General features: G+C 51.1%; 6 protein-coding genes across 6 annotated transcripts; 3 read left to right on the top strand and 3 right to left on the bottom strand.

Moving 5' to 3' along the window:
* Window positions 1–50: 50 nt before the first annotated feature.
* Window positions 51–1,598, top strand: PFLUO_LOCUS5352 (uncharacterized protein; the record flags this gene model as incomplete). Its single annotated transcript, XM_073782791.1, has 5 exons — window positions 51–170; window positions 244–597; window positions 653–658; window positions 727–799; window positions 856–1,598. 5 exons carry the CDS (start codon window positions 51–53, stop codon window positions 1,596–1,598), a joined length of 1,296 nt encoding a protein of 431 aa, XP_073639410.1.
* Window positions 1,599–2,387: 789 nt separating this feature from the next.
* Window positions 2,388–3,071, bottom strand: PFLUO_LOCUS5351 (uncharacterized protein; the record flags this gene model as incomplete). Its single annotated transcript, XM_073782790.1, has 3 exons — window positions 2,388–2,569; window positions 2,639–2,804; window positions 2,877–3,071. 3 exons carry the CDS (start codon window positions 3,069–3,071, stop codon window positions 2,388–2,390), a joined length of 543 nt encoding a protein of 180 aa, XP_073639409.1.
* A 1,151-nt stretch (window positions 3,072–4,222) lies between these two features.
* On the bottom strand, window positions 4,223–5,508 carry PFLUO_LOCUS5350 (uncharacterized protein; the record flags this gene model as incomplete). The annotated part of the gene is made up of 2 exons (XM_073782788.1): window positions 4,223–5,230; window positions 5,299–5,508. The coding sequence occupies 2 exons, from the start codon at window positions 5,506–5,508 to the stop codon at window positions 4,223–4,225; spliced, it is 1,218 nt and encodes a 405-aa protein (XP_073639408.1).
* Window positions 5,509–7,093: 1,585 nt separating this feature from the next.
* Window positions 7,094–8,779, top strand: PFLUO_LOCUS5349 (2-mannosyltransferase 4; the record flags this gene model as incomplete). The annotated part of the gene is made up of 4 exons (XM_073782787.1): window positions 7,094–7,365; window positions 7,425–7,832; window positions 7,886–7,951; window positions 8,029–8,779. The coding sequence occupies 4 exons, from the start codon at window positions 7,094–7,096 to the stop codon at window positions 8,777–8,779; spliced, it is 1,497 nt and encodes a 498-aa protein (XP_073639407.1).
* A 1,366-nt stretch (window positions 8,780–10,145) lies between these two features.
* On the top strand, window positions 10,146–11,660 carry PFLUO_LOCUS5348 (uncharacterized protein; the record flags this gene model as incomplete). The annotated part of the gene is made up of 1 exon (XM_073782786.1): window positions 10,146–11,660. One exon carries the CDS (start codon window positions 10,146–10,148, stop codon window positions 11,658–11,660), a length of 1,515 nt encoding a protein of 504 aa, XP_073639406.1.
* A 264-nt stretch (window positions 11,661–11,924) lies between these two features.
* Window positions 11,925–13,508, bottom strand: PFLUO_LOCUS5347 (uncharacterized protein; the record flags this gene model as incomplete). The annotated part of the gene is made up of 7 exons (XM_073782785.1): window positions 11,925–12,444; window positions 12,530–12,676; window positions 12,731–12,893; window positions 12,953–13,006; window positions 13,061–13,181; window positions 13,246–13,354; window positions 13,411–13,508. 7 exons carry the CDS (start codon window positions 13,506–13,508, stop codon window positions 11,925–11,927), a joined length of 1,212 nt encoding a protein of 403 aa, XP_073639405.1.
* Between the last annotated feature and the right edge of the window lie 1,415 nt (window positions 13,509–14,923).

Here is a 14,923-nt window from a genome sequence, read left to right as displayed (position 1 = left end):
TCCGCCGACAACCTGTGATACGCCATTATTCGCTCGCGTGTAGCGCAACCATGTCGTCCGGCCCCGAGATACAAGCCTTCACCCTGATGGGTTCTGCCAGACATACCGTGGGAATCGGCCTACTGCTGATCGTGGTGGTGCTGTGGACGGCGTCGAACTTCCTCGCAAGCGTGCGTATTCTTCCCCGCTGATTGATTCTTCGTTCTCACGATTACGAGACTAACACCGATAACTGCTCTCCAGACCATCTTCGCAGACAATACCTACTCCAAGCCCTTCTTCGTGACCTACGTTAATACCTCGCTGTTCATCCTACCGCTTTTCACCATCCTATTTGGTCGTCTGTGGCGGCTCTGGCGCTCTAAAAGACTGTCCCAGATCACCTCCTTCCAGAGCCTGCTCAAGCATTTGGACTCGCACGATCCCAAGGCTGAGGAGGAGCAGGCTATTCTGTACGCTGCGGCTGTGGAGGATGATCTCTACGACCACGAGGGACGGGCGAGCGCGCAGTATGTACGGCCGATGCGGAATGATCCAAATGCAAAGCTGGGGTTGAAGGCGACGGCGAAGCTGAGTTTTGAGTTTTGTTTACTTTGGGTAAGAGAGGACTATTTCCATCTATTGATGACTTGATGAGCTAATGTTGTCGCAGTTTGTTGTATGTTCCATCCTGGCTCTTTGCGGCCTTCGGAACAGTCCTAACTAACACTTTCAACTATCTAACAGGCGAACTACTTTGCCATGGCATGTCTCCAGTACACGACCGTGGGCAGCGCGACCATCCTCACCTCGACGAGCGGTAAGCCCCCGTATCATTTCCCATGCTTTTTCGCCGTATGCTAAAACAGATCCCAGGCGTCTGGACCCTCATCTTCGGCGCCATACTCCGCGTGGAGAAATTCACCGCGCGCAAACTCCTCGGCGTCCTCGCCTCCCTAATAGGAGTCATCCTTATTTCGCGCGTCGACCTCTCCAAACCAGACACCAGCGCCCCATCCGTCGACGGCAGCGAGGGATCCTTCCCGCACAAAACTTCCTCGGAGATCGCCCTCGGCGACGCAATGGCAGCGTTCAGCTCGATCATGTACGGCGTGTACACGATCGTGATGAAGAAGCAAGTCGGCGACGAGTCGCGCGTAAACATGCAGCTCTTCTTCGGACTAGTGGGCTTCTTCAATCTCGTCCTCCTGTGGCCCGGGTTCATAGTTCTGCACTGGACGGGCGTGGAGCCGTTTGCGCTGCCGAGCACGAGTCGGGTCTGGATGATTATCATCATCAACTCATTCTCCTCATTTTTCTCCGACATCGCCTGGGCCTACGCTATGCTCCTTACCACACCGCTCGTCGTCACCGTCGGTCTCAGCCTGACGATCCCGCTCTCCCTGGTCGGCCAGATTGTCCTGCAGGCTCAGTATGCTCCGCTGCTGTACTGGGTTGGTGCTAGTATTGTGTTCATGTCCTTTCTCGTGGTCAACCGCGAGAGCCAGGGTGAGGACGTGGTCGGTCCAGTTGCTGTTTCAGGCGCAGGTGCGGGCACAGGTGCCAGAGTGTCGTCGGGGGAGTACGAAAGTATTCCCCCGAGTGAAATAGTGCGGTAGTTCATCGGCTAGGAGTTGGGGCTTTTCTTTTGGAGGTCTTTTGTTTCTTCTTTGCGTCAATCTGCTTTCCTCCTATCATCCTCATCCTCATCCTCATCATGATTAACTTCCTTCTCTCTGCTCGGCACCTACCAGCTTCCTGTTTTCTTGCTTTTTCTTGGTCTGCAACTAACACTAGAGCTACATGGGTTTAGAATAGAAAGATGTGCATTATTTGACCGTTAAAAATGAATTGACTAAACAACCATCTTTCTACCCTCCCATTTCGACCATCCACCCTACACTGCCAGACGACAGCCACGAACCCCTTCTCCCCATGTCTTGGTCTTTTTCACCATCGCAAGGAAATAAATGACTTAACAGTAGTAGCAATGTTGACTAAGAGCAACTACTAGCTGGCGGTATAGATAGACCCTATGCTCGATCGTAGGCGCTTGGAGCGAATATAACTCCTATTCAGCTTGAAGCTCCACGGCAAAGCTTCTCGAAAGCCGCAAAATCTGGCACGTGGGAAATCCTAGTCTGCCTTAATTTAGCGTGGACATGTGAAGTTGGTCTGTTAATCAGGGGTCGTGCTGGCGCCGTGGTCAGTGGCGTGTTCCGTTTCTGCCCTGGGATGGGCGCCTAATGTTTCAAGGACGTGAAGCACGGATGCTTTAGCGCGAAACCCCAACAAATCATTGGCATTCTGTCGATTGAAAATTTGAATGAGTTTCAGCAGAGTATGCTGACGAGTCTTCCCCATATATTAAAGCGAGTCCATTCTTGTTATGAAGGCGATGATCAGAATTAGCAGTCATTGAGCCACGGATCCTGCAGTAGTTCCTTGGCTGTCTTTCTATCCTCTGGTCGCCATTGAAGCATTCCCTTCATGAAATTTAAGAACATCTCTTTATTTCGTCCGCTAAGGAATTCTTCCGAGTTTTCCAATGCAATGTTTCCTGGTACTTCAATCTCATTTCTCCAGTGTCCTATTGGGAAATTCCGTAAGCCACAAACCCACAGATTGGGATAGACTATGTTAGCAGGGAATAACACACCATCTTCAGTGAAAAACTCATGACTTCGTCTTCCACGCTTGAGCAGGGACAATGGAGGGGGGCCTAAAACCCCAATAACTTCAGCAAGGTGTGCTCGGGTGGAATAGCCCTTGCCATCTGGGTCGTTCCCATTGAACATGTGTTTGCCCTCGAATAGATCCCACACCTAGTACACAATGTGGTTAGAGAGAATATGAAAGGCGTATGGCACGTGAGCCAAATAGAAACTAGAACAGACCATGACTCCGACATTCCAAATATCAATAGGATAGCTCCACTCGGTTTTCAACATCACTTCGGGAGATCGGTAAACGTTGGGCTGAGCATCATGGTTTCTCTTTTCATCGCCCCGTACAGCTGAACCAAAATCACTGAGAACCGCCTTGCCAAATATTTTAGGCAATTCAAGAGGTCGGGAAGCATATATAGGCATATCATTAACGAATTTTCGAGGCGAAGGATGTGCTATTTCGCTTTCACAAAAACGATCTAGGATTGATAGGTCTTCTATTTCCTGGAGGATGTTGTCACTCTTAATGTCTAAAGACCTGTTAGTGTCCTCCTTTCGAATAGCTCCTAGAGAGTCTTACCGGTATGAACGAGCTTGCACTGGGTGTGAATATAATCAAGTGCAAGGAAGATCTGAATAAGGCCGGCCTTCAGAAGAGCTTCAGTAAAGCGATGCTCAGGATTTCGATACAAGAGATCCCTAAAACTCTCCCACATGGGCCTTTGGACCAGACAGTGGTAGCGGTTCCTGAGACGTGATATGCTAAATGCATCCAATGCTGTTCTCACGTGCGCAAAGCCAGGGTGGGACGGATTGCCCTAGCTCAGATGTTTATAGATCTGGAACTCCTCCTGGCCAGTTTCATCGCGGGTATACACCTTCAATGTGACATATCGATGGCCCCTAGTTAATCATTTAGTATTATGTAAATTCAGAAAGAACCAACAAGTCACGTACTCGAGATCACGAGCGAGCCATACCGTAGAAGTGACTCCGAAACCAAGCTTGCCGATTACTTGGTATTTAGATCCCAAGACGTCACCAATATTGACAGGATAGTAGCACCCTTTCTTAAACTGTTCGAATCTTTCTTCTTCGAGGATTATAGACGCATTGATTGTTTGAAATCCACTTTTTGGAAAACAACGTGTAGGCGAGGGGGCTCTTCGTAAAATGGACTTGGCCAATTTCAGAAGAGAAGTCATGATTATCGATTGCTGAAGCTGGTGGAGAGTCATACGCAGACGTCGGTTGTCACCAGGGAAATTGCTCATAGTCACGTGTTCTGACACTAAACTATAGGAGCCGTATTAGGTTGCCTGATAATGAACATGGGCCATCCCTAGATTTTCTTGCCAAACTGGGTAATTAATGCTAGATGACTTATTTATGGCATTGGTATACGGAGATGTCAATGATATGCTCGCATTAAGTAAGACCTGGGTATATAATGAGACAGAAAGTGTGAAATGGTTCGAGTGCCGAACTCGCCCTCGGGATCAGATAGCAATGGACATGGCCGGGAGCAAAAAGAAAGAATAGAGGGAGTGAGCCAAGGTGGCAGTCAACACTGATTAAAAAGTAGACGACGGCTCCAGTTTCTTGCGAGCCGCAAGGATACTCTTCAAGGCACCTAACCAACGCGCCAGGGATTCTTCGTCCGGCGCGCAGAGTCGGTAGGTCTTTTCCTCGGCGATGATCTGCAGGCAAAACTTCTTCGAGCGCGAAATGGGGTCGACCTCGGCCGCGTCGATGATGTGCGACATGTGGAGGACGCGGAGGGCGGAGTACTCCTGCTCGTCCTTATAGAAAGCCAAGCTCTTGGGACGAAGCACGACCCACAGCCGTTTCCATTGGCGTACGGTTCCCTTGATACGCAGGCCTTGCAGGTACCCGTGGCAGACGACACGCTCTGGGTCCCGAACGGACTGCCGGCTGGTGTCTCGCGGCAAGGGGAGGGGCTTCTCCTCCGGCGCGGATCGGGACAGATTATTTACGGATCTGGACAGATTGTTGAGGGATGGCATAGACCGTAGGTGGCCGCTATCTGGCGGCGGAGATGCGTCTGATAGTTCTGAGTACGATGTGATTTCGTTCCCGGAGTATTCCTGTGTGTAGGATAGGCGCTGGGCCCGGCGGCGAGGCGAGATTGGACGGGGCGAGACTGGAGAGGACGAGACTGCGCGGCCAAGCTCTGGGGAGCTGGCGCGGCACGTCTGGTCAAAGTCCGAGTGGTCGGTGGTGTCCTCAATGAGCTGCTTTTGGATCGCTGGCGGGCGGGGCTTCTTCGACAGCGCCAGAAAGGCCTCTTCGTCCTCGCCCACGGGGGTCTCTGTGCGGATGCGGCGGATCCAGTCTTCCGCGTCGCGCTCGGAGGTGGCCTCGAAGCGGTAGTTTTTGGAGGGGGTGAACACGCCGAAGACATGCTGTCGACTCGAGCGAGTGGCCTTGACCGGAGCCACGGCCGTCACCTCGGACAAGGTAATGGATACCCGCAAGCGGGTGGTTTCTTCATCTTTGTACACGGAGAGCAGGTTGGGTCGGAGGACGATATAGGCGGGTTTCCATGAGGCTCGGAAGACCTAGAAGTAACCCTGTCAGCCGGGAGATGCGCGCTAGCTAAAAAGAAGGATCAACGGGACACACGGACATGCTTGTGCTTCACCCGCCGGAACACCCTTCCCGTCTTCAAGACTCGGTCGAACTCGAAGCTGCCGTTCTCGTTGACGGGCGAGAAGTTGAGATTGACGTGGCCGTTGCGGGAAGGTGGCGGGAGTAGTTGATCGATAGGACGGTTGGGCACGGGGATGGCAGGCGTCTGGGAGCTCTGCCCCTCGGAGGAACGAGGGAGCGAGCTCATGGTCGTTATGGTTTGAGAGTGTCGTATCGGAGAGATGGGAGGAGCGGACGGATAGGTATTCATCAGGGCGAGATAAGGGGCGCCTTATGACTGTCGTGTGAACGAGCTGGCGGTCGGCGGCGAGGGCTGCCTGGGGACATTGGGGCCAGGCAACACAGTGGTTGTCTGAGTGTTGCCTCTTTGGGGTCTCTGTCATCCCATGGGATGACAGAGGTCTGGGGTCTGGTGATGATGATGATGATGGGTGGAAAGTGGATGGACGGATGCAGGTGCTGAAGAGTGATGTGCCCGACTGGGGAAAGGGCAGCACATCTGCAGCTACTGTGTTAGTCCAGGGACTTGATTATTTTCTCCTGTTCACTCCCCTATGGAGTTAGTTACTCCCTTTCTCTCCTTCTCCCTAGTACAGAATACTCCCCATTCATTCACTAGCATCCTTGATGGCCCCCTACACGCGCGTCATCCAAGGGTCCAGACCCGGTCACGTGTGGGACAGGACCCTGAACCCTTTTGGGTCCACCACCAACGAGGCTGTATCAGGTAGAGATCAAGAATAAATTAGTATTTGGCCGGTCTGGATAGGCCTCCAATAACAACATCCCCGGGCCAGATGTCGTGTGTCTCAGCGTCCCGTCACACAGGCAGCCGTAGACCCTCGATCGCCATTGCGCTAGGCGCTTTTCTCTCGTTGGGTTATCGCTACAAAAGTACGATTGATCATTATCATTTGGTCAGTTGTCAACTCGAGGGTCAGGTGGTGTCTAGGGAAGATGAGATCTGGTCTTTCGTTGGCCCATCCAGACAGCCTCCGTTTTTGGAGCCGCGGGAAGCTTGCTTGGGGGCGGACGGCCTTGGCAAGAAATTGGCAAAATCTGATGATGGTGCCAGACACAGTAGATCGTGAATGGCTATACTAAAATATCACAAGAGAGCCGTTAGAAGACTAAAATGTCGGATCTAGTTCCTAACCCTAACAAAAAGGGCCCCTAAAAAAAGATGAAATTACGCGTATACCGAATACACCGTTCCAGCGCCACCCCTCCCAAAAGATCGGCTAATACCTGTCTTTACGGTACGGACCCGTCCACCGTGACCTGCGCCTCCCTTCGCCCATCTCAATTCTTCCTTTTCCCTTCCCCTGCCCATCCACCCACCACCCCCAATCATCATCAACCTCCCCAACCATTGATGTCCTTGGCCGACCGCCCTGCCTGGTCCCCTCTGCTCAGGACGGTTGCTTGCGTTGCTCTCAACGCTCCCCCCTCCCCCTGGGCCGACTGAGAAAGGAAAAGTTGGGGGAAATTTGGAAAGGAGAGGAGGCATTCCTCCGGCCACTCGTTTCGCTGTCTTTTTGTTCACTCTGCCACTCCCCTTCCTCTGTTCACTTTTTGTGAATAACCCCACGACGTGCCGATAACCACAGGCTCGATCGCGTCTGTGTTGATACTCGAATTCTCTTGCCGAACGCCGCATCCATACCCCCCTGTCGCGGAGTCGCCAACTGGGGCCGACACCATCCATTTGCTTGCCTCTCCGGAAGGGCCCTGTGCCGTCGCTCGGGCCTTGACAGCTGAGTCGTTGCGTGATGAGCTTCATCCAACGGATTTCCAAACGGCTGCCCGCCGCGCCGAGTTTGCCACTCGAGGATGTTCCGCCTGAAAAAGGTCACGCCCTTCCCAGATTCGCCTTCTTTCGGCGGAGAATAAGGTTGAAGGGCAACTCGTCGATCTCGATACCCCTGGGATTTGTCTTACTATTTCCATGTCTTGTAATTGTTTTGATTCTACTTCTTTTCGTCCGACATCCTTCGTCCCCCGGGGGTATCTTAATTCCAGCGGGCACTCCGCCCTCTATCCGGTTTGTTTCTTCCTCCTTGTGATCATCATCTGTGGTGACTGACCGTATCTGCGATACAGAAAAATCAGCGAACAACACGATAAAGTCTTCGCAACCGGCTGTCTCCCAATCGACCCGGACGGGCCGAAAGGCCCTCGCGCAAATGCTGCCTTTGTCGTACTGGCGAGGAACAAGGAACTGGACGGCGTCATTCAGTCGCTTAAGTCGATCGAGAGACATTTCAATCGGTGGTGGCACTACCCTTATGTCTTCCTGAACGATGGCGACTTTGACGATGATTTCATCGATACCGTGAAAAACTACACGTCCGCGCCTGTGGAGTTTGGCAAGATTGACAGCTCCATGTGGGGTTTCCCCGACTGGGTCGACCATGACGTTGCCAAGGAGGGCATTCGAAAGCAGGGTGACGCTGCTATCATGTACGGTGGAATGGAGAGTTATCACCACATGTGCAGATTCTACTCAGGGTGAGTGGTGTTCTCATGATGCATCAACGTGCTCGACTGACTTTTACATCCAGATTCTTCTACAAGCATCCTCTTCTGCTGAAGTACGAGTGGTACTGGCGTCTGGAGCCCGAGATCAAGTACTTCTGTGATATCACTTAGTGAGTTCATCCGCAAATACCTTTCTCAATGTACATCTTGCTGACTTGAAATCCAGTGATCCATTCATGAAGATGATCGAGGCGAACAAAACCTATGGCTTCACTATTGCCGTTAAGGAACTCCGGGAGACGGTTCCCAACATCTTCCGGTATGCGTCAGCCTACAAGCGCAAGAACAAGCTCCCATCCAAGGGCCTATGGGAGATGTTTATTGAACGTCCAGAGGGAGGCCCACCCCCGCAAGAAGAGAAGAAACAGGAGCCACTCCCCGAGGAAATCTTGCAGACTGACCCTGCCAACAACAACCTGGAAGATATTGACCCGGAGTCCATGGAGGGCGAGTCTTACAACATGTGCCATTTCTGGAGTAACTTCGAGATTGCGCGCCTGGATTGGTTCCGCAGTAAGGAGTATGAGGATTTTTTCAACATGATGGATCGGAGCGGTGGCTTCTGGATGGAACGGTGGGGTGATGCACCTATCCATTCCCTCGCAGCCGGTGCTCTTCTCGCCCCCAGCGATATTCACTACTTCCGTGATTTCGGCTACCGGCACACCACGATCCAGCATTGCCCTGCCAATGCCCCCGCTCGGCAGTTGACCCGCATTCCCTACCTCGAGAAAACCACTGAGGATGAGAAGAAACGGATTGAGGAAGACGAATACTGGGCCACCCCCGATGCGGTCAAGGAGAACGGTGTCGGGTGTCGGTGCAGATGCGATACCGACATCGTGGATGTCGAGGGCAAACAAGGCAGTTGCCTCCCAGACTGGGTCGAGGTCGCTGGCGGCTGGTCCTCACCATAGTCTCCCTCCGCTTTCCTCTGTCGTCTTTCTTTTTCTCCTGCTTCCCATGTCTGTTTAATTCAGCCGTGAGCATCACCTGGGTTCGCCCTTGGGAGTTTTCTGCTGGAGCCAGCATCTTCTGCCGGCCGTGGGGTTTGCTTTCTGGTCGGCGTTTAACGGATCTGACGGCTTTTTCTATTTGGAAGATGGTGTGGCCATTTTTCAGCATCGATGTTGACACATTCATCTAGCGTGCTGTGTACGTGTGTCGTTGGGGTTGGCCGTGTGTTTGTGTCCTATCGAGATGTTGGGAGGAGAGCGCGTCATTGAAAAGTTATCTGGCAATCCTCGGCTGTGTTGGTCTTTTGTGTTGACCTCGCCGCGCAGCCATTGCCGATGGTATTTTCTCTGGAGATTCCGTCAGGAACTTACAGTTCAACGCATCTTCTGACCCACGTTCGATGCGCGCAACACTTCGCAAATATACGGCTTGATCTCATCGACTAGGAGACGATCACCGGTTGGGGCGGCGAGAGGAACGATGGCAACCAACGCGTGTTTTTTTATTTCCCTTTCTGTCTCCGTTCTTTGCATCCTGCATCGATGCGTTCTTGCCCGTTCCCTTTTCCCCTTTCGTGACTGTCTCTGAGCATGCACTCATGAAATGTACATATCCTGTCCCCCCTTTCCACATTTGGCCTCGTGGCACACCTATCCCGAGGGCTTTCTCTCACACCCCCACGCAAATACCAGATCGAGCATGGCTGTCTATAGAGTATGGAATAATCACTGGCGAATCACGTGAAGAATGATATCAGTATAATGCAGTCTTGTTCCTCTTGTTTCTCTCATTCTCTTTTTTATGTAAATGCCCGATCCATGGATGACGCCTCGGCAATATGAGATATGCTTATCTCGCCAACCCTAAACTAGATCTCGGATCAGAATATTGACCGGACCGACTATACCGAGACCGTGCTAGCATTGTTAGATAAGAAGGCTACGTAGTGGACCGAATGTCAAGGTGACATTCAGGGGAGAGAGGGGGGCGGGCCGAGAGGGGTGCGTGGTATTTTAGCCGGACGATATACAAAACACATTTCCCGCGAAAGAGCCATTGACCGTCCTTCCACCGACTCAATGCATTGGTTCTTGAGAACGGCGTTTTGGGCTGGCCTAGCCACGGCCTTCAACAACCCTCCCGGCGTGGAGATCTGGTGTGGAAAGGCATATCAGTCCACGTACGTTGTTGATCCTTCGGCAGGGATAAACAAACACGAAATACTAACTCCGCAAACTCAGGAATGCCTCTTTCGCACCCGGAGGCTGGCTGGACCGCCCTGCTTTATCGAGTCGCCCTCTTCTGGATCTACAGGTTCGTCCGCGCATGAGCTTGTATGCCTCCGGAGACCGCGCTGGGTCTTTCATTGTCGACGCAGAAATCTCGCATCTACACGGCGAGCAGTGGGATGATGATGAGGAGGTTTCTCGGGATCTAGGCTCTCAGGATCTAGAAGTCGAAATCTCGATTGATGAGACTCAATTGCATCTGAAACATACTGTGGCGGTCGATTCGTCCTCGACCGAGGTGGACTTCCCCTTGCGCGGCATTCCTGCTCGCTTTGAGCCCTACTCCGTGACAGTCAAGGCGTCTCGTCACGATGGTCGCAAGGTGTACACTGCTAAGACGCAGCTGTACCATTTGCCTCGCCGCACGGATGGTGGGAGTATCACCAAGCTGGACAGTCTGTATGGCGGACTCCTGGTGCAGAATCAGACCGCTGGCAGCACATCCACCTGGTCGCCGCTGCTGCCCTACTCGTTCTATGTCAGCTGGGATGGATGGCTAGAGAAGTCGTTGAGCAATGTCCAGAAGTTCAAGGACGATGGTTACAACATCATCCACATTGTCCCCAACGCCGGACTGGCGAACCAGGCCTTCAACTTCACCGTGCTAGACCAGTTCCTCGACAAGTGTGATGAGGTCGGCCTGTGGGTGATGTACGACATGCGATGGACGTACAAAAACCATACCTCCGTCCGCTACCAGGTCGACATGCTCAAGACGCACAGGAGCCTGCTTCTGTGGTACACAGGTGACGAGCCCGACGGGAACAGCGACCCGGTCCACGCGCCCAAGGCCACATACGAGCTGATCAAATCCCTGGATCCATGGCATCCTGTCTCGCTGTGCCTGAACTGCTACAATTTCCATTATGCAGAGTACTCCTCCGGCGCAGATATCATTCTCTCTGATGTCTACCCCATCGGCATCAATGCCACCTATTCCACCGTCTGGGACACGCCCTGCAACACCACCTACGGAGATTGTGGCTGCGACGACTGCAAGGGAGAGTTTGAGGACATTGCGGTGCGCCTCGACCGGTTCGCAGAGTATCAGACCTGGCTGGGACGGAATCCCAAGACGTTCTGGGGCGTGCCTATGGCATTCGGCAACGAGTCTTACTGGCCGCGCTATCCCACGCCCGACGAGGAGATCACCATGACAATGCTCAGTCTCAACCACAACGCCAAGGGCATCGTCATGTGGGACTACCCCACCAGCGACGCCCTTGCGAAGGCTACCAGCCAGCTGAGCCGGGTTGTGGCTAGCAACGAGGTGGCGAGGTTTATGCTCGGTTCGTCTACCGTGCCATTGTCTGTGAGGGGTGGTCCGAGTATGGATGCTGCGGGTTGGAGGGTTGGTGATAAGATGCTGGTGAGTATCTTGTCGCTGCAGTATTCGGCCTGGTCATCGTCTGTCACAGTTGAGCTGCCCGAAAGCGCGTGCGCAATCACCCAGGTCCTTTGGGGATCGGGTCACTGGCGGCTGGTGAATGGTCATTTGGTCAAGGATGGTGGTGAGAGCCTGGAGACGGATTTGGTGGTGGTGCAGTTTTAATGCATATCCATAGATGGCATCATGGTTTTGTTTTTGTCTTCCCTTCTGGGAAAGATTCTTTATCCTCGAAAATGTGTCTGGTAGTAACCCCTCTTCTTCTGCCTGAAAGATTTAGATTCAATTCTCAATAAAAGCCACCTAGCATCTCAGGATCTACCTTTCTAACACAGAACCGCCCTGCAATTCTTAAGCTTCTAATAAAGCAAATACAAAGCACAAGTATAGCATATTCCAATCACGCGCACTCCAAGAACCACTGATCGACTAACAAATGCCCGAACTCGCAAGCTTTGAGCTTGGATACAATATTCGCGGCTCTCCACTAGCCATAGGAACAGGCACATTCCCGCTCGCATCGACTGTTATTTTTGCGCAAGTAAAGATCTCTGTCAGGGCCATGCCCGATGTAAAGCCCGTTTTAGCGAGCGAGAGCGTATACGTGCTTCCACTCTCGCCAAGATTGGACAGGATTGTAATTGTCTGGCTGCTGTTGCTTCCCTTGTGCATGGCGAGGGTGTTCTCATCTTGATAGATTGGATAATTCTTGGAGGTGATGTACCGGGAGTCCTTGGTGATGGCATGCGAGCGGATAGCATTTGTCTGGGCGATAAGCTTGTAGAGCACGCTGCTTGTATTGTAGCCGGACAGCCAGGTGGCTTCCCGGTTATAGGGGTCATTGCCTCCGTTGTAGTGTTGTTCCTGGCCTGCATAAACAATGGGGATACCATCTGACATTATTGTGAAGGTGGCCGCGTTCTTGGCGAGAGACATGTCTTCTGTGTAACTGGGGTGGGTTAGCATTCGAAAGGATGTGAGATGGAAAATGACATTTTGGAGCAAGGAGTCGAATAATATGAGGGAAGACTTACGAGGCAAAGCGGGGATTGTCGTGATTTTCTACGAATGTTCCCAGCAATGTCGAATCAGAGCATGTCGTTCTCACCGAGTTGATCATGTCGTAGAGGTCGCTGATGCTTCCGCTAGTAGATTCGAAGGCTCGGAGGAGGGGGAAGTACCTGTAATAGTGAGAAGTGTTTCTCTATATTACATAAATCTGAAATCGAACTCACATAGGGTAATCAAGTACGCCATCAATAACGTCCTGATAAGGACAAGTGAAATCCACATCCCCGTTGAATACCTCACCCACGCAGTAGACTCCAGCAGCTTTGTTGTAGCCCGGCCAAAAGCCCTTTTGGACATTCCCAACAGTATCGACGCGGAGACCATCAACTGCGAAGCCGTATTTAGCAAGGATTATATTTAGCACAAGGGGAGAAGAAAGAACCTACTGGAATAGTTAGAGACTAGAGAATGAACCCAAGTATACCACATTTTTTGAACAACTTTCGAGTTAGTATTGAGATCGGGCAACGAAACCGTTGTGTCTCCGAGCCAACAGTCGTCCACATTTGTCTGGTTGTCGTCGTTACTGATCAAACAGTAGGGATGGAAGTAACTCTGAGAGTTAAATGGGTTAAAGATGCTGTAATCAACTGTGTTTCCAGCACCATTGTAGCCCTGTTTTCCCGAGTAGCCGTTAGTTTCCGTCCTTTTAGTAAATGTTGCTCTATGCAAGACACACCATGTGATTGGCCACCACGTCGACCATGAGATACATGCCGCGGTCGTGCAGTGCCGAAGCCAAGGATTTGAGATCAGCGGCCGAACCGTAGTTAGAGTTGAGAGCGTAACTATTACGCGGTCAATAACGACATTTGATCGGTGGACGTTGTTTTCGTTCACTTACGCATCCTGTTGCCAGTAGCCGTGGTATGCCGTCCCATCACCCGTGTTCCCTTGCAGCTGGTAGGTAACAGGAGTGATCCAAATTGCAGTAAACCCCATTCCTTGAATATAATCCAGCTATTATGGCCTTTAATTTTGAATGTCAAGATGAAGCTGGAGCTCTGAGCTTACCTGGTTGATAATACCCTGCCAGGAACCTCCACAATATTCCTAGAGCAAGGTCAGCTGCATGTCTTGCTGAGGGCCTCTTGCGATCGAGAGAACGTACTCCAACGCTGACATCACAACTGGCAGTAGTGGAGTTGTCGGTTCTCGCGAATCGATCCGTGAGCAAGAAATAAATGGACTGAGGGCGCCATTGCGCAGATTTCGCGGCGATGGCTGAGCCAACCAAGCCTATGAGAATTGTAAAACTCAAACCAACCATCTTGTTGTCTTTTCTATCGCATGTATTCTATGATAAAGAGGGAAGGCGGGGGCCAATATTATATCCAGGAACAGAGACCGTTGTGAACGTCATCCGAATTATCACATGTGCTAACTACGGACCTGGGAACCAATCAAGCAACAGCTCAGTGAACATCCAGAGCTGTCTAGGTGTCGCCCGGCGAACTGGCGATCAATGTTCCGCTGTGTCCAATCAGCTGTATAGTAAGCTTGTTGTTGAAACCAGGGGCGGAAAATTGCAAGGAGAGATAAGGCGATCTTCATTGCAGATCTAAAACTCGTTTATGCCTTGCCAATTACATGGGCAATCCCGTTTGTGGTGTGATCATCCAGAGCCCAGATGGGGGCGACAGAGATTTGCACGACCTTTAGTAAGAATGATGAAAACCTGCATCTAAAACCCCGATCTGCAGGATCGTCCGTCTGGGATAGAGTATGTTGAAACGTGCTAGGAAATCTGCAGAGGATTGCAGCGTAGAGTATGTTGAAACGTGCTCGGAAATTTGCAGAGGATTGCAGCAACTATAAATACATTTTCTCATGTTGTAAGTAACCAAGAATTTGTACTCGGTGAACACGTCAGCTTGATGTTGATAATGTTCAGAAAATATACAGAATGGGTCTGTCTCACGGCGTATTAAACCCAGCTCACGTACCTCTTTAATCGACGAACAGTCGAACCCTTCATGATTTCTGCAAAGCCTTTTTCGTTACTCATGTCAGCATTCTCACTTGGATCTTGACCTTAATACACACAACTTAAATAATTTAATTATAAATTTATACTTTTATATTAAAAATTATATAATAATATTGTATAACACTTAATTATATTATTTAATGTATAAATAAATAAACTATTTAATATATTGGATTTCCTTTTGATGGTCAAGGCTGATCCGAGAGTTACGGGTGATCGAGTTTGTGAATAGTTGGAGAGGAGATGGAAATCACTTATTCTTGGCCATTCCAGATAGTTTGTGAAGCCACGGTTACCTGTAGTGTTAGCGATCCTGGAAAGAGGGATCCTGTACGTAGCGATTTTGGGATGTATGTGCGGGCGATCA

The sequence above is a fragment of the Penicillium psychrofluorescens genome, assembly GCF_964197705.1.
Source record: "Penicillium psychrofluorescens genome assembly, chromosome: 3".
Taxonomy (NCBI): domain Eukaryota; kingdom Fungi; phylum Ascomycota; class Eurotiomycetes; order Eurotiales; family Aspergillaceae; genus Penicillium; species Penicillium psychrofluorescens.
This window is presented reverse-complemented; position numbering and strand designations above follow the sequence as displayed.